This window comes from Bombus fervidus, chromosome 8 (genome assembly GCF_041682495.2).
Source record: "Bombus fervidus isolate BK054 chromosome 8, iyBomFerv1, whole genome shotgun sequence".
Taxonomy (NCBI): Eukaryota; Metazoa; Arthropoda; class Insecta; order Hymenoptera; family Apidae; genus Bombus; species Bombus fervidus.
Window position 1 is genome coordinate 11,116,904 of NC_091524.1, and position 19,640 is coordinate 11,136,543.

General features: G+C 37.2%; 1 protein-coding gene and 1 non-coding gene across 4 annotated transcripts in view; both read right to left on the reverse strand.

Moving 5' to 3' along the window:
• Positions 1–19,572, reverse strand: part of LOC139989991 (xaa-Pro aminopeptidase 1) — a 44,885-nt gene extending 25,313 nt beyond the window's left edge. The window contains exons 1-2 of one of the 3 annotated variants that reach the window (XM_072008770.1): positions 19,255–19,569; positions 17,852–19,041 (exon numbers count right to left, since the gene is read on the reverse strand). In XM_072008770.1, coding sequence (XP_071864871.1) covers positions 17,852–17,897 — 46 coding nt within the window. In that variant the 5' untranslated portion in view covers positions 17,898–19,041; positions 19,255–19,569. Of the gene's footprint in view, positions 1–17,851 lie in introns of all 3 variants that reach the window. The other 2 variants (XM_072008771.1, XM_072008772.1) reach the window with 2 other exon arrangements.
• Trnaa-agc (transfer RNA alanine (anticodon AGC)) lies at positions 4,754–4,826 on the reverse strand. The gene has a single exon. It is a non-coding gene; the product is annotated as a tRNA-Ala (tRNA).
• Positions 19,573–19,640: the final 68 nt, after the last annotated feature.

A 19,640-nucleotide genomic window follows, 5' to 3' on the forward strand; every position in this document is an offset into this window, starting at 1 on the left:
TAAACGTAATACTATTTAGATTTAAACGTGAAGCCTATTAGCGTATCGATATAATTATAGCTGATATCATATATGTATTTTGATTCTTTTACCTGAAGAACATAACACGTTCCGATTGAAATACAGCTTTTTTTCCCGGTTTATAATTTCATTCGATCGATAATAAAAAATAAAATCAACGCGATTATACGTTGCGTGTTGGAGCTGATAGAATGTGAAAAGCGTATTAAAGTATTCTAAGGACAGGAATGATCGAAGGGCCTGAGGGGTAATGCGTGGCCTTACCAAGGAATCAGCCCCCATAGAGAGTGTTCAAAGGGCCCGACTACTCCTTATGTGTTCCATATATAAATACACACGGCCGCAAGACGCGCGTACGCACACTTTATTACGTACAGTGTCGATTAAGAGTTTGTAGCAGTTGCTCGCAATTAACCATGGCAAATATTTTAAACTTAAATTTTAAAAAGCTACTCCAATGACTTTTCGATTTCAGTATTTTGTATATAAAATTACGCTTAAACAAGATATTTCAATTTTAACGTCTAAACATTAGACTCTTCTCCGCATATATTTTATGACATCAAATATTTTAAATATTTCAAAAAGACACTGTACAATGCTTCTTACGTATTTCATTTAATCATAGAATAAAAATTATTTCGATTTCCCAATTCCAACATCCTAATTACAGAATTATCTTTCATCTAAATACAGATAATACTTCCATTCGACATCCAACATTAAACATTTCCATCGATATTTCATACGATACCAAATATCGATCGATTCTAATCAATTGCTATTTCCAAATTCTACTCCAGGATAGAGCAATCCCGGATGATAAATCTTGGATAATAATTTACAAATAATTTCGAATTATTGATTTTCAAATATCGTCGCGATTTCGGTATTTGTAGATCGCAAAGGTGTCATGGATTATCGAACTTCTACGGCAAAGCAATCGCGACAGATCGATTAATCTGTTGGTTAATTCGCGCGTGAAGGTTTTAGTCGGCACTGTACGCTGTACGTGGCACCACCATAACTTCACCGCGCTTTGCAGACTGGGTTAGGCTCACGCACTGCTGTACGAACGTGAGTTATCGGGGAAGCATGATCTCCGCCTTGCTCCTGTGGCTTCTCCTTTACTCCTTTTTGGTGGTGAAGCCAAAGCCTGACTACGGTCCAACTGTGCAAGGGACGCATAAACAACGAGCATCCTCGAGATACGTCACACACGACATCCGTTTCCTCGAAATATTTCCTCGCGTGCACGTCGAACACCCTTTCCTTCAAGTTCAGTCGTTATCGTACCTATCCAATTGAATTTATTTGTTTTGCGGGTTTAACATATTTGCGCTTGTCGTTCTTGTACTTTTACACGTACGAAATTTTAAAACGTATGAATTGTATGCAATAAATTATATACGAACAAAGGACCACAAGCAGGTTGTTCCTTAAGCCAGAAACTCTTCGAGTCCAACAGTTCTAAAAATGAATAGCGGCGAACAAATGAATTTTTGTTACGTTAAATTCCATTTCTCGAGTTGTGGATAATTATATAATGGAGTTTTAATACGGACGTGTTAATAAATTAGAAAAATAGTGGACTTTTAAGAGAAGAACCGATCGAGTCTAAATATTCCAACATGTTAGACACTTTCTCAGCGAGCAGTTAATTTCAAACAGATTAAAATAATAATTTCGTAGATTTCGTAATTTTATAGAGTTACGCCGACGATTTGATATCAGTTAATATTTCTGAAATTATTAATTCCTAAATGGATGTTTCTTCAATTTTATATATTCCCATAGCCTCTTCTAACATTCTAGGCTATATTTTATTTCACAGAGTATACCCGCCCTTAATGTCGTTCGATATTAGCACTGTACATATTCTCACGTCATTGCTTCGATATTAATTCCTTTTTCTGCGAACGTACTCACCGTTTCATTAAAAATAGCGATTCCGAGTAAATTGATAAACCGAGTTATATCGTTACTAGATGCTCATTAGCATTATTTATTTACGTCTCAGTACTCGTTGAATTTACCATTACCTTAAGACGTTATCGCGTCTAAAATATTTCACGATGTTGCACAAATCTTTCTCAGAGAGAAACTCGCAGATCCGCAAGTTTTATAACCGATATATATCATAACTACGATAACATAAAGTAAATCGCAAACGCGTGCGCATATCGATCGGAGGCTCGTGTCCCCGGAATCGCATTTCCATTCACGACAGGTACACGTGGCACGCACATTACGTCATCTTATCTACACACGCATTATTAGGGTTGCAGAACGTGTTCGCTGTTCCTTTGTGTGACAGCGTACGTAGCTTCGTGTGGTGTGCGTTTCCTTGCCAATGGGGACGTTCGTTTGTGGACGCGCGACACGCGTATACACGTACGGATAAAGGGTGGTAAATTTTGAAACGTTGAACAAAGAAAAAACATGCGCAGCACTAGGAGAACACGAGGCAAAAGAGGGTTGCACGAAGCATCTGGAACGACGATCCTTTTATTATAGCTTTCTTCAGCCCTAACCGGATCAAACGAGGGTTTACGAGTATTTTCTACCGTAGAACGCGAGATATTGGACCAAAGTGACGGACGAAAGCAAGTAACATTAAAGTGAAGAGAATTTATTCTTATACAGGCAGATACAGTGAAATTATATGTTTTAGACTTAAATTTAGATTCGAAGCTTTAACGTGTAAGATGTTAGGAAACCTTCGAAAGTACCAATACTTGATTATCCTTGTAAAGAAAATTACGAATTCGACAATTTGGATTCTGCTTTCGAACTGATAGCGGTCGAAAGGAAGTAACTTTAACATGTCTGGAATATATGTTATAAAATTGTATATTTTGTCGGATGTAATGCTTCAACGTGTTAAATGTATATTTCGAAGGTAAATTTTGAAGGTAAATTTTCAAGGTATTAATTTTTCGTAATTATTTTAATGGCAGAAAGTTATAAGTTGGGCGGATTGGATTCGTTCGATGATGAATTTTGGGCTACGCTTTTGTGGGATGTAAGGTTAATTGAGGGTAGAGGTCGAACGAGGAAGATTGGAATAAAGGAAGGAACGGTGTGTTTCATGGTGTTTTATTGTGTAGGTATAAAGTATAGCATAGTGGTCACTTGATCACGCAGAGTGCTTTGTAAAGGACGCTTGACCGCATCCGAACAATGGCTCTGAGAGCATAGATCGGGCTAGGAACCAGGATCACAGAAGTCTGCGAGGGTGGATGACGCTCCGATGTACGAAACCACTATCTTTCTATTTAGTTTCTACGATAGAGAATGTATTATAAATAAAATACAAATTATATTGCACATCGGTTTAAATTCTTCGAGTGTCGATACCAACATAAGTAATGGAAACAAGAGAAGCGAATTGTTTAATAGAATATTTGTCAATTATCAGAGTTTACTTTAAAGAATTTTTAAATTTTGTATATCTTTTATATATTAGATATTCTATTAATTTATATATTAGGACAGATACTCTATCGTAATGTAACGTACGTAAAACTCACGATTATTCAAGTACTTTCTTTGTATGTAACGCCATTTATGTAATATGATTGTAAAAATATCTTTCTCAAGCTATTAATTTATCATTAGAACAGAACTGTACGTATTGCAGGTATCATGACAGAAAGTAACAAACTGACGTATTACTAATAAATAAATAACAAGTAGTAAATGATGAATATATCCATTACCTGTTAATAATTAATAGACAAAGATAAACTTCATCGTTAATAAACATACTTCGTGAAAAATTAATTTCACCAAACAAACTAACAAATTTATATTTGAATAAATAACGAATACATAATAAATATCGCCCATTAATAATCAATGAATAAAAATTCCATCTATTAATACATAAGTATAGTGTATGTGTTAGTTTAGAATACGTTCACTCGTGATCTAACATAGATAAGATCAACAGGTATACCAACCAGTGCATCAGGTTTGTAATAACAAGTTTGAAAGAGCGTGGTCACGAGGTTGAGTGTGCCGATTAGAAAAGCGATTAGGATGGATACGTGAACAAACGAACTAGTACTATTTAGTTTCTCTGCCAGTTGTTGGTAAATCATGGTTTAGAATCAACCGGAAAGCAGATTGACCGAAGAGGTAGCTACAGGAGCTAAACGAGCTTAGGACAGCGCTCCGAGGAACGTCTAAACGCTATACATATCTGGCTATGTGTGTACACTGTACACACATGCCATATCGCGTTACTACGAAATCACTATGTACTCCGTAGCTGGTCTGTTCTTATTCTTCGAGCGTCAATCATCCCATTCATAACTTTCTATTTGTTATACCGAATTCTACGAGACTCGTGAATGAATAACATATTTCTCGATATTGAAAAATATATGAATTTACATGAACATATGTGCCGATAGAATAGTTTTAATTGAAAATATTTTTATAAGAATTTTAAAATCGATGGCGCGATATACTTTACAATAACAAAAATATTTTACAAATCACGCGTCGCGAATAAGGTAATATTTGTTTGCAGGAAAGAAAATGTTTTTGGTAACATAGGGATAATAATATCGAATATTGCCTTGTTAAACATTTTTTTCTGTGGCGATAATGAGAGGTAGAACGCAAATAAATGTACTTAAATCTTTTTTTTTTTTCGAAAGGTAAGATTGAAAAATAGAAATAATTTAGGAGAAAAAAATATGAAATAAAAAAAATTAAACTTTGGAGGCGCCGGGTATCGATCCCGGTACCTCTCGCATGCTAAGCGAGCGCTCTACCATCTGAGCTACGCCCCCTGTTATCAAAATGTTGTCTTTCCCGCGTCTCGATGCCGCAATTTAAATTAACAACTATAAATTTCATTATTTTTCGCAATAAACTAAAACATTCTGATAGACAAAGTTAGTTTTTAACGTTGAAATAATTTTTTATCGTAATGAACCTTTTATCCACTCTCTTGTAATGTTCTTTACTAATAGTATAACCTTCAAGTCATCTACGAACTATTTTTAAAAACAAAGACTTGTTTCTTACGTTGTTTATAATGTTAAAAACGTATTAAGAAACACAAAAAAGCAACGCTGCTTTAAATCCGCATATAAAACTCTGTTAAAGCAAGCAGTAATTTTACGTTATTAATTTTACGGTACAGTTTTATAAGAGTTATAAGAATGCTTTAGAATCAAATTAGTTGCCCTTCAAGATGTGTCGCTCGGTTCATCCCCCACTTGTTTCGTTTGCTTTCTCATTTGACCACATGGCGCCACTTCGTTCACAGGATTGCAGAATGGTGAAAGAGGATGAACTTCGTATATACACGTTATAGCGCAAGTACTACTCGTTGTCAGATTATCTGTTAACTTTCTTATTTGCGAGCTACTAAAATAAGAGACATGTACATCGCCGGGAAAAGAGAAAGAATAAACGAGTTTTATTTAATACGATAGGATAAAATAAAATAAAATTAATACTCAGAAAAGTAAATTACACGTATATTATACTTTCTCCAAGTTACTGATAAATTCCAGTAAGTCTGAGAAATTAGAGAAGCAATTCCATTTAAGTTTTAACTTTTATAACTTTTAATTAGCCATTTAACTTTTGAAATAGTTTTCAAATTTTTTGATCTTGCAACGATGACACCTCTTATTCCTAATTTACACGACTATTTGCTATTTTTACCATAGCATAGTGTACATGGTGTAATACTTCTACTTACACCAAATACTTCTTTCGTTTCTACCATCTTCCAACTTACTTTCTTCAAAAATATTTTATCCGAAAAATAATAAAGAAAATCAATTTTCACGATACACGATACCCCCATTTACTAAAACATCCTCCAATCTTCAATTCACATCATATTCTACGTATGCGTTATTTTCTAAACTTCGAGAATCTCTCTACCTCGTTCCCAACTTGTAACGCCAAAACCGATAATTTTTCCAACTCTCAAATTTTCAATCTGCCTTCAAAACTTTTCGAATTTCCCTCAAACTCTGTTCTCAGAATATTTCTCATCCTTTTTCCTATCCATTCTTCACGCACGAGCGGCGCACAGGTCGTTAAAAAATCACGACTCGGATGGCTTAACACGGGATTACGGCTGGTCGAAGAGAGCTCATCGGGTACATGGCAAGGGATGAAGCTATAAGGATGGGGTGGGTAATCGATCAGGGCCGCGCACTCGATATTCCATCGCTTTGATATTCGATTTCCAGGCGATTCTATCGACGTAGACGAAACGCAACAGTATCGTTTCGCGATAACCATAAACAGAGTCAGCCAACGTTTATCGGATTTCGAGGTGGCGGCGTACCGGAAAGAGAAAGCCGATATTGACGATGAAAGTGTGACCGAGAGAAAGAGGTCCTGCGAACCTCTGTGACTCTATGACAGCCTGCTACGTCAGCAGGCCTCTTTTCCGATAATTTGTCCCTCATTAACGTAAAAGTAACGCACACGCAGTTGGTGGGGATGACGTTTTGAATTTTACGGCTTTAAAACGTCTACGTTCTGCCTCCTTTCTATGGCTGCGGCCCTGCTCACCGTTTGCTCTTATTTTCCGATACCACAATCCACCCTCTCTTTTTATCCATTCTTTATCGCTCTACGTATGTGTCGGTCTCCTTCCTGTCCTCTGATTTTGTTTTTTTTGAATATCGTAGCAATTTACCGATGTTATCGATAAGTAGAACTCGGATTTTTATGTATTTGTAGGAGATCCGAAAGTGCAAATTCGTAGAAAATACATATGATATAGATAAATATATCGAATATCGAAAGTACGAAGTATTAAAGTGGTTTTTCGTAATGCTTATTAGTTGATAAAACAATTTTCTATCGAAGATCTGCTTCTTTAATTATATTCTCGAGAATATAAATTTGCACAAAAGTGTGCAAGGTCTATCGGCAAGTACGACAGTGTATTAAGCTCCTATGGCGTTGATTAAAATTAATTCGAGAATCTTTAACGTTTTAAATCTCGTTGAGAAAAAATGGATCGAAAGATTCTTGGTACGGATGCATCTACGGTTTTCACAATGTTCAGTATTTACGACGAAATCAAGCGGGTTAATATTTCGTACTGTATGTTTATCGCCGCCGTAACAAATTACGCGGTAAATGAAGATACATTAAATGACAGTCACGCGAAACAGTGGCAAATTAAAGCAACCTCAAATTGAAGCAGCGTCTTTTAAACGTTCGAAATATTCCCTCGCAGTAGAAATTTCGTTTTGACGTAACGTCGTCTACTTTCGGATATCCGTACGTAAAAATACGTGGCGCTATTTCTGCCGGATAATTGTCTTTCGACAGCCCGTCTGGTGATCTAAATCGTATCGTTTTAAATCTTGCGCAATGATTCGCCTTCAATTTCAACGACAAACAAAGGAAAATAAATAAAGAGATATCGATGGACGTTGGTAGAATTTCACTTTCTTCGTTTTGATCGTCTCGTTGAACATTACAAGGCAGAAGAATAAATTAGAAATCAATCGATGATCGATCATTAATTTTACTAATTTTCTACTAATACGTTTCTTCTACACGGACGAACAAAAATTTTAATTTCTAAACGATTCTTATCCGAAATTTATAACTCATCTGGATACGCAAAATGCGTATACTTCTGAGTTGAAGAGATTCGCGTTTTCAAAGGAATTTCTGGTATGTTTACTATAGATAGTTGGCCAGCTTTCGAGTAGCTTTTGTAGTTAGGCTAACACCGTTCAACTATTCAAAGATTGAGCCGTTCACTAAACTATTTGTATGTAAACAGCCGTAGAACTAACAAATTTGTTATTTTGTAGCTAGGAGCGTGACCGATACGATGTATTATATTTATAGATTTTAAATCGTTTTACGTACGAGAAGTTGCAAATCGGACTAACAGATCTGAAAATCGAACTTACAGGAAACGTTCGAGCTTCGATTAATGGGACTATTATATCGTTAGAGGAATCGTTTAGACTTAAATTGCTCTTGATGAGTATCTTTTAAGGCGATATAATCTTTTAATCGTGCATTATTTAAGTATACGGTAGCAATTATGCGATTACGTAAGCAATTTTGCATAAAGTCGTCCCGACGATTTAAATTGCTCGTTAAGTATTCGAAACAATTATACTATTTTATGGTTTGTTCAGACATAGAAGATATTTCAGAATATTAACTCAGTCCTGAGTTATGGTCATGGTCACGCATGATGCGTTATGTATAAAACTCCTTTTATGCGTTTCGCGTGGAGGATGAAACGCGCGTGATATTACTCATAGGCTGACCTTTGTCAGTTCTTGGACGTTTATCGGTTGCATTTCCGCCATGAGAAAGCGCGACAGACGAGAAAATGCGCACAGTCACTGTGCTTGTTCCGCCAGTTTGTTCGTTCCAAACGATTTCAGTTATAGCACGGTGATCGATGCCAATGATTATGACACAGCTGTGTGGCTACTGAATATCCCGCGTGAACTAGATCTACAATGTTGTGGAACGGGACCTGCGGTAAATTCGTATGTAATTTAGAATTCAACGATCTTCGTATATTTTAGAATAATCGTAGAACTACGTAACGATCCGCTAACATTATTTAACGTTAGCCACGGTAGCGTTCGCATAACAGAAATTTCAAACTTTCAGACGCAGATTTCATTCTACGAAACTTTTAATTCTAGAAATAAACGAAGTTTCCAAATAAATTTGAAATTTGAAATTTAAAGTTGGAGCGCTTGAAAATTTGAAATTTCTAAATTTCCCACTTCATAAGTCGAACTAACCGAATTCGATTCCGATGTGTATTTTTAACTTCGTTGCACGTTCCTCAAAGAATTAGATATTACGATACGAAGAAATGATTTCTCTAAGAATAAATCCGACGAATTTCAGTTTTAATAGAAAACACTAGGAGACACGTGGCTTTGGATCTCTTATTCGAGTTCCAAATTTATTCATCCACTTCGCAGAAGTCTATCTCGTTCTTTCTCTTAAACGGATTGCTTGCTAAGTTTCCTTCGAAAACGATGAGACAAAATCTTCGTAAAAATAGTGGTGAATCGGTGAACGTTATGGTCAGAGGTTACATTTGTAGAACACATGGCGGGTGTTATGTCATGAAAAGGATCGTCGAGTCAAGTGCATGTCTGACCCAAGGCGCCATAGGAATAACTTTGAAACGTGCTCGCAAACTTCCGTTATTTATAGTACAACCTGACCAACTACATATCTTGGGTACGTTCACCGGCCAATCGAATCTGAATTCAACGTTTCGGTTTCGGCATAATGAATGTTACGTGCCGTTCATCCACCGTATCTCTACATTACTCGTATTTGCATCTACGCTTTGTTTTCCGCCGTTTGGCCGCATTATCTGACGCGTTCCGAATTTCACGGGGCAATTTCCAACAGATTTATTGGGTTATACATTGTGTTATTCAAGGTTCGCGGATGATACGTTCGATGTATACGTATTTTTGGACGAACTCGTCATTTTTTATTGCACGCGGACGAATTAGAGAATTTTGAAAGAATTAATAATTGAATTATACTTTGGTTCATCGTCCGTGTTATCTTAGGTGAACGAGTTATAATCATAATCGAAATTGTATAGTTGAACTTCATATGGCGTAACATTACGCTTGGTGTTTTATCTTCTTCAATTTATTTTACAACGTGTTTAAACAAATTATTCGACTGAAATTTTACGATAATTTTAGTTTAGAACGTTCGAGGATGTTACGCGAATTTTCTCAGACTCTTTAATTCCGTGGGAAGCGTATCAAATATGAAAGACTCACTGTTACAATTTGAAGTAAGGATTGATAATTCTACGAATGGTGGAAAGTTTAACAAGCAGTGTTAAATATACATGCGATTTGGTATTTTCTAGATTTATTATCTTGTTAGGTGCGGGCAAGTAGAATTTTAATCGGATCGATAAATTGGAAAATTCCTACGAATGATCGACTGCAACAAGTATAATTAAAACTTTAAGACAATAATCTTCGTCTTTCATACTAGGTATTTTAAGGTAGCAACCTCAAGAACAATAGAAACTTTTACTTTCGTTCTACACATAAAACGTTAAATTATTTTTTACAAAAAAACACTATCGTTATGATTTCGTACATCTGCAAACTCCGTTTCCGAATATTTCTTTCAAATTTATCTTCTGAAATCTTTGTTCTACGAAAGCCTGACCCAACTTAACATAGTGTTGCGTCTTTTTTCCATCTCGTGCCGTTTATCCAGGTACGTGGATATCTCGTAGATCGTTTCATTCCATCACGAAGACGAGTCTACGCGACATTTTTGGTGTTTCACGCGCGAAAGAATTCCGGCGTTGTATATTTAGAAATTTGCTTAGTCATTTAAATCCCGGGCTTGCCTAAGTCTACTCGCAGTAACTTACACGTTTACAAGCGAATTGTGTGAACGTTTTCGCACATCGTGAGATATAAATTTTAGGCCGGTTGCACAGCGACGCGATGATAAATCAGACGATGAAAGATTTAGTCGGCAGCTTTATAAAATGTACTTAACAGGTAATGGGGCACAAATTCTCTGCTCGCATGACGCATAGCGCCGGGTATTAAGAGGCTCGTACACGAAACCAGGTGAATTATTCCATCTCATTTTGGGAGCTTATCTTATCGGTGGCCGCGCGAGGTAAAATGGAATCTGATAAATGATCTCCAACTCGTAGGCTCGTACGTTTCCAATTCATTAATGTGCACAGTAGATTCCGAATCGGAGTCTTTCCTCTGAAGAAACTGATGCTTTAGTTGATTATTGCTTATTAGCATAATAAATGTCGTTTCTTCGCATTTAACTCTTTGCAGCTGTAGTAGGAGAAAAAGTGTACCTGCTTTTTTATTATTTATTAAGTACGTACATTTTTATTTATGTATATATGCAATTATTTATTACGTATCGGCGAGTTATTGAAAAAATTCAAATAATTAAACATCTAAATTAATTTTCTAAATTTTTGTAATCGTTTTACGTTTATATCTTCGTTTTACGATAAAATTTCTACGTTTTAAAGAAGTAAAATTCTAAAATGTTACAAGTTTGACGTTAAAATGATAAAACATCGGATGGTTGTTTTGGTTTTGTATGTTTGGCTGTTCAGAAGAGACGAGATCGTCGTTATCTTGTCTGGTTTGGTAAATATTCTGCAAGTATCTACGTTTTATTTCTTTCGGAGCGCAATATGCAGAGACGGGAGTTTTCGACGATTTTCTTTTACGGACGTAGACTTGATCAAACTGCCTCGAACTGCTTTTACGAAATTGGAATCAACAAACTTATACGACGGCGAAAGCAATGTATCGGTGTCTATTTTGATGAGAAACTTTCAGTTTAAAATACTTATAAATAATATATAATAGATAATTCCATTCAACGAACATTTAGTATTTTGTAGCGTTTCTTCAACAAAGTGACTGTTTTTCTATATTTTGCATCGATTGGAAATATTCCAACACGAATATCGAATTTTACGATGAGCGTACTGTTCAATGAATAAGTTGCGAGATTGAATTTCAAAGAATCTCGATTCTACATTTCTTGAAGAATGATAGAACGCCAAATATTTTCCAGCAATCTATTCGTCACGAAGAAAAAAGAAAATTGGCCAATTTTCCTCTGAATACCGTTGATCGAAAAAGTCGAGTCGTCGAATTGGGCGATAGTCCCTTTTCCAAGTTCATAAGTTCGAAATTTCCATTGTGAGTCATCTTTTATGTTGCTCTTAGATACACGTCGAAGAGTGGCTTAAATTCGAATAAAACGTGTACTGCTATTTTCTTCCTTCAACCACCAAAGAATCTTCAAAGAATTATGTTAATACACGAAGATGCAAAGTAAAAAGGGGTTGTCGAGTTTAGTCGTACATTTCGTGAATCATCCCCAGTGCATCTGTTCGGTGATATATCCGAGCAACTGGTTTTTAAGGATTCTCGAAAACACGCGTGACGATGCGCGCAAATATAAATCAACAGCTTAATGGCGTTCCACAGATTTTTGCAAAATCAACCCTCACTAAATTCTTTCTCACGGCTGACTTGGTTCTTAAATTAGAGGCGACGTAACTCCGTAGATTGTCGAATCTCCTATAAATTACTATCCCGTGGAAGAATCCAAGAATTTTCTCATCGTCATGCGAACCTCTCAGAGGTCGAACCGATTCGCTCCGCTTTTTCTAAATTTCGTAATTCCATCTTTTAATGATTTATCATAGATTATCTTTGTCAAAACGAACCGTCATGGTTACTGTAACAAAGCAGAATAAATGTTGGACCGAACAAAAGCCACGCGATTCATGCTGCAGGTCGATCGTTAAATGGAACTTTGTTCAAATAACAATTTTGAATTCCTTGACACGTTCATCTCCGAACTCGGACACAAAGTGGCAAGTTAATCTCAAACTTCGCGTTTACACACGGCCAACTCTTCTTCACGAAAATTGGTATTTGATCGAAAGTCTGTGAGAAACGGAATAAATATCGAAATTTTACGAAGCAACTTAAATATCTTATTGCCAGCTGTAACTTCGTTCTCCCTTTCAACTAACAAACTACGATTTAATTAACTTACGTGTTACAATTAATTAAAGATAACGAAGAGTTTGCAGAGAATCCGTACATTTACTTAACTCGTAAAATCAAGTTGCTACAGATGTGCATACTTGACATTCTCTAATTGGAAATGACGTCGATGAATCGTTAAAATTAGACAGGTGAAAGGACAACGGACATCTGTGTTGCATCAGTCTGATCGCTTGTCCAACAGACCCGGAAGCGATAAAACAACAACATCGACGGAATTAAATGACGCGATCATAACAGATTATCTGAGCAACGTCATAAGTCAACTGGGGAGTACTGGGACCTTCTATCGCACTCAGACAGGATGTAACATTGAACTTAACTGGCTAATAACCTCCGGCTATATCCAATCTATAGACAAACTTTTGATCTTTCGATGCATCAGAGTTGCAACGTTGTATGACGATGAATTACGCGAGAGACATTTCCATTAGTACGTCGAATCTTTTATTCGCACGAGTGTCCAGTGTTCGAAATAAAATTTTTACGTGTTAAAGTAAGCGTTAATAATGTTTGCAGGAACTCACACGTAACCGTGCTATACGTTCGTTGGTATCTACACGTGCAACAAAGTTGAAACGATGGATGAAAACCATTTAACACCTCGCTCACGTGTGTCACGTCTGTAGTTAAACACTTGTAGCGTTTTTCTCGTTAATAAAAAACGACGCGCGTGTGGGTACGCTAAGTATGACAGATGACGAGGGACCAGCTTTGTAACGATTTGCACGGGACATTTGCAGAAGCGACAAACGGTGCAATTTCGCAATGAAAGATGATCCGATCTGGTGGGTCCGATAGAACCCGGAATATACCCGGATTTTTCCGCGACGATGTGCACCAAAGAACAATTATTACACGCTGCGTGTTATTTTAACGCTAGATACATCAAACTCATCAAAACGACACGCCACAAATTTTTTTCTTTCCAAATGATTAAAGTATACGAATAATTGTGGAGAAATTGGCAATACTTTTATCATAATTATACATGCACGGTATATTCGCTAGTCGATAGTCGTGGTTCTAATCTGTTGACTGAGTCGTCTGTCAGTTAAGAGCGACTCTTGAGCGAGGCAAAGCGATTACCATCCACGAAATGGTTTTATTACAAATCGTTTACTTTAATCGCGAGTATCTAATAAACTACAAAGATTTCCGTCGTTTCTTACTTGTAATCGAATCTTCCAGTTAAACGATTTAAAGGAAGCTTTAAAAATTCCAGTTCTAAGAACACAATGATTCTTATCAATTTATTTACACAATCCCACACATACGCGGGCATCATTCGCTTTTATGCGAGCACATAAAGACGCGTGTAAAGAGATTCTCGAGCGTCGAGAAGCTGGAACAACTCTCTTGTTTAGTCAGTTTAATAAATCCTCGTTAATAGTAACAGCGTTAACAGAAGTCGCGACGAAAGCCCGTTTTTTTCGGTTTTTTTTCGTCGGGAAAATAGCGAACAGGCGGATTAGCGTTGGCCAGGCTCTCGTAAAACTCGATTTTCGCGCGAACAAACCGTCCATCCGGTGATCGGTTTATCCACCACCTCCCTTTATTCTTTTCCGGTATTTTTATTCTTTTTCCCCTCTGTGTTTTTGCTTTTATGCCTGGCCAGCAACCGAGAGGATCGGTACTATCGCTTCCGTCGATCGTAAAGCTGTGATTTAACAAGCCACGAAAAAACTCGTCGACGTAAATTCATCGAGAGTCTCGCGGCGAACGAGTAGTAAAACTGCATCGAGAGTCCTTCCGGGATCGAATTTTTATCTTTTTTATGCACGTGGAACTGTTCCAACGCGGCGACCAATTCCGTTTATATTTTTTTCTCTCATCTTTTTGTTTCGTATGCGCTTCCTTTCTCTTTTTTATTTCCTGTTCTTTCCCTTTTTTTTTTTTTTTTCGTTGAACTTCACACCACTTGTGGCAGTCGCAGCCGCGAATCGTTCAAGCGGCGTTACTACATTTTTTCGAGAGTATTTATGCAGATATATGGGTACGCGCTCTTCTTTTACCATCAGGTTGGAAAAATCGTCCCATTTTCTTCCTCTCTCTAATCTGTTTCGCACGATTAAAATCATTTTTTTTCAGCCACCCGTCTGCAGCCTTATTTTTACCGACGTCGTCTGCACGCTTGGTCGTTCAAATCCACGCAGTACCTCTTTCCCTCAGCTTTTCACGTTTTAAAAAATCCGCCAAAATTCTTGACTACCCTTGCAATACTCTTGCAGAATAATTCTAAAGCCATCCAATAGGTTTTATTTCCATATGTTACGTTAATGTTTTTGAGTAAGGCGAGACTTACGCAGAAATATAGGAAGAACCAAAAAGTACTTAAAAATGTAACTTCATATAAAAATATTCCGATGGCTGTTTTCGTTTAAAACGGACTCTAATGCGTAAGAAAGAACGAGCCGAAACGATTTTACACAGACGTACCAATTTTCCTTGATTTATTCTCTTCCACGATCTATCTATCTTTAACTTGACCCAGAAACTTGTGAAAATAAGAAAAATCGCGTATACCATAATCAAACGCGTGTATAATCCATCAAGGTTGCAAAACGCGTTTATTTTCACACGTGTAACATCCGTTTTCCGTCGTCTGGCGTCCAGAAATCGCAATATCGCTTGCTCTACTCGGGTCTTACGTTACATCCTATCCGATTCAACGTCAATATTTGACAAAGAGAATTACATTTGTCCAATCGATGGATCTTAGGCTACAGTTTGCTGACGTTTATCATAGACGACGATATAGCATGATAACATGCACGTGGTTTGACCAGCGCGTATCAGCCTTCGTTTTGTTTGCTCTTTCCACTAGTCGACGAAATTTACGTTAGAGACACAGATAATTCAGTTGCTATCCTATTAAAAGTAAAATATTGATGTAGCGTTTAATTAAATCTGCCACATCCATGGTATTTGTAATAGATTAACGTAGAATATTGAAACAACGTAGTACGATATTATCGTTGTTTCTACGGTTTTGTATGTATTTTTCTCTGTAATTCGTAAAGTAAATTATCGTTGTTATTTAGGTAGATCGTTCGATAGAAATTTCTCTTCAATCGATGCAAAAAGATAACATTTACAATTTACACGCTGTTTTCGTCCAAACGAGTTACCCTTAAAAAATTGAAGTTGAAAGACGTATCTTTCAAGTGAAAAGCTTTTAATCTTTAATTCAAGCTTGCTGATTTAATTTTTACATATATGTACATTTATCCACGTATTATAACTAATATACTAATATAAAACATACTAACAACGAAATAAAATTCTTAAGAATTCGATAGAAAATAGCATAAGACTTTACTTGCAACTATTCAGATATTTCTCTACCAACATCGTTATCAGCTGTTACAATGGAATTTTGTTAATTCGTCTTGCTAGCGAATAAGTCGACAGCGTGATTTTCTTGCTGCGCAATCAAAAGATTACACGCGTTCATTAAGAAATTCTTAAGAGATACAACATTCTTAAAGAAGACTCGTTTTCTTAATTCCTTTCGCGAAATAGCTAAAAACTCCGAGGAATATGATGTGAACGCGTCTTAACCTGATTTTACGTACGAACCACGTGTCTTTAATTAATCAGAAAGCTCGTGGTTGTGGCTTATCGACGAATGTAGACCTTTTCATTCGAAGGTTTGTCAACACGGTCAACATTTGCGGACTTTGCTAATACGCAAATATCGCGAGAAATTTTCTTTAGCATTCGTTACATTTAGACGGCTGAAAGCGCTTTTCGACCTTTTTCTTTTTCTTCTCTTCTTTCTTCGTAGCTCCTTCCGCTCCGTAGAAAGAATATAAAATATTCTACGATTCTGTTCGTCCTTGGAAGCGTTTCCATCGTATTTCTAATTAGATGTTCCATTGTATAGTTCCTGTCACGTTCGTCACGCTGCCATTCTATCATTATTGGTCTCGAGAAACTAGCTTTCCGGGAGCAATTGAAATTTATCGTTTTCCTAAGTTTGTATGTTAAGTGGATTGTCGCTTATTTATGCGAGGTATTTCATGCATTTCCTTGGTACTATTCTACTAAGTCGTAATCGAGAACGTGATGTTATTGTCGCGGAATGGTAAAGATTTTTACGTAATTGACCTTTGTTTTTTTTTTTTTTACATTGTTCAGAAACGAGACTAAAATAAGAAATTGCTTCCTACGTCTTTTTACTTTGTTATATTTTATTTTATCGTACGTTTCATTTTTATTCTACACTTTTAATCCTCGATATACCTTTGTCGTTAATCCTGTTTCGTTCTTTTAGTAATTTTTTAGTTAATTGTGTCTTTCTATTCTTGAAAGATATTTTAAATTCACGCAAAATATGAAAACATTGTTATTATTATAAATGCTTTTTCGTTTCACTTGCACGTTGAGGTATTTTCCTGAAACGCTTTATCGATACTATCATGTGCAGCGAGGAAGCAATAAAAATAATCAGAATGCGTGATTGTGATCAAATTGCTATTAAATAGCTTGCATCTTCATCCAGGCTCCATTACATTTGTTTAAACATTCCACCGTATCGCTTCGATTAATCATACGAAGTCATCTATTCCAAGAGTATACTGGAAGCACTTGTAGCCTTCGCTTCGATAATAAACTATCAACGCAAGCGTACAATTGCAGCTAACAATAAATATCGACTGCTTTTCTAGACGCTGCCTTCGTAAAAGCAGCTCTAGACGACGTTCTTCTATTACAGTTTTATTTTAAATCGGCGAATTAGAGCTATGTCTCATTGAACTTTGCCTTGCCACCAACTTCTAAACGAACCATTTAGAACTCGTTAATCAACTTCATCGAATGAAAAGTAAAGAAACTTTTAAACAAGAAGTTTATAATAATCCATAACTTACCTATCGATACCTGATCTAATGTTTGTCAATTCGCTAACGTTATTAATTGACAAATCATCGCGCAATTAATAAACTTGCTTTCTAAATAAATTACCATCTTATATTGAAAGAAGCCAGATAAAATTGTCCACCTAATCTGACTAACGATTAAGTAGAGAAATTTACTAGAAACGTAGTTGATCGATTCATGAACACCTTCGTATAATTATATCGACGAAAAAAATCTAATAAAATACTTCTCAGCTAATGTCATGGAACAAAGAAGCGCGAACGATATGTTCAAGTATCGTATTTTTATTTGTCGCGATAATCGATAGAAAAGGGGAGCGTGTTACTCACCGAGAGCGCAGAACAGGACCAGTATCCAATGTATCGGCGCCTTCATCGCGTCGATCGTTTTCGAAACACTGGGGCAGGAGGATGAAAGCCTAGCGGCGACTCGCGTCCGAGGCGAAATAAAAAGACGAACGTACGTTTACAAGTTCTGTTTTCGATTTGCGTCAAGCGTACGCTCTCACCTATATTTAGGTAGCACAGCAATAATAGCACCGACCACGTTGAGGAAGGGGGAAACTGGAGAAAAAAGAAAAACGCGAGCAAAGGAACGCGACGTTCCGGTTGCGGGATTCAAATCGCTGACAGTCTGCAGGTCAATCAGCACGGTTTCCCTTCCTCTTCCGGTACCGAAGCAACCGTTCATAGAAATTCCTTCGAAAGCATTCGACACCTTTCGAGTCTGTCTTGTTCGAACGACGCGTTTCTTCAAACTACGCGACGATCTTCTTCGATCGAGAACGCTAGTTCGAAGTTTCGATTCTTATCACGATTGCACTGATTAACAGACTATGGATCTTAATGCGCTCACGTGGAAAATTTACCGAGGTAAACGTGTAGAGAACGCGCGTAATTGTGATGCAAGTCAGTCGCTACTTTTCATGAGATAGCGTTCCATGTTTGATATTATAAGAAGTTTTATGCTTTCAAACGCGTAATGAAAATTTATAAAAAGCAACGTAAATTAGAACGCAGTATGGATGGGGAATAAAGTTATTTTAATTGACTATGAAACTAAAGGCAGATGATACTTGTAAGGATGCCTGACTAAACTTTCAAAACATTGACTTACACGCCAGAATGATTTTCAGCCAGACAAATGTAAAAGTATAGGAAATGTACAAAGTACTCGGTATTTGTCAGAGAAATTATCACACGGAGTATTCGTTATTTTTCATAAAAGACAGAATTTGCATGGACATTCGTGATTCGTTAACAACAACGCGATGTACGTACTTAATTTTGAAAGAAGGCACACAGAATCCAAAGAAACGCTACACGTGGCGCGTTCGTTCACCAGCGACCGAGCAAATGCGATTAAAACTCTGACAGAATGGAACCAACCTTCTGATACCGGAGAACAACTCTGCCCCTCTTAGTCGAAAGGCGCGACACTTCGATTTAGCGGCTCGGAAATACGATTCATCGCGAACGTTTCACAAAATTATTTAAATGACCAATCGACGTATTTCTCCCTTCCTCGAAATTCCCCTTTGATTTTTATTTGCGTTTATCAATTCCAACGCAAAAGCGAACTACTTTAACTGAACTGAGACACTTTTAAAATATACGTGCGGTATATGACACGCTATATATTCGTGAAAATCTTTTATGCTAAATATCCGAAAACTTTCACGAATCACTGCGGTAGATTTCAACAAAAGAAGACGAAATTGTGTGTTAAAAACGGTCCAGCCCAAACGAACGTCGCCACGCACTTGGAATTGTCGAGTTGTTGTTTGCCCGCGAACCTCGAACAGCCAATCCCCCTCGTCGCGAGGAAACTTCGCTGTGAGACACTTCGTTATCCCAGGATGCGTAGAGTAGACACGGTGCACTTGCTCGAGGAGGAAGATCCACGAGGTTTCAACGTTTCTACGGGCGAGACATGTCTATGCACACGTCGGAGTTAATGTCTGGAGCGCTGTTTGAACGATGGAGAAACGAAAGGCAGGAGGGCGACTGGTTCACTCTCTAATCCTCTGTCCCGGTCGTCTCCTCCGTCCGCCTCCGCCTCTTCCTCCTCTGCCGCCTACTCCACTGACACCGACGTCGGTGTCGTCGTCGACGAACT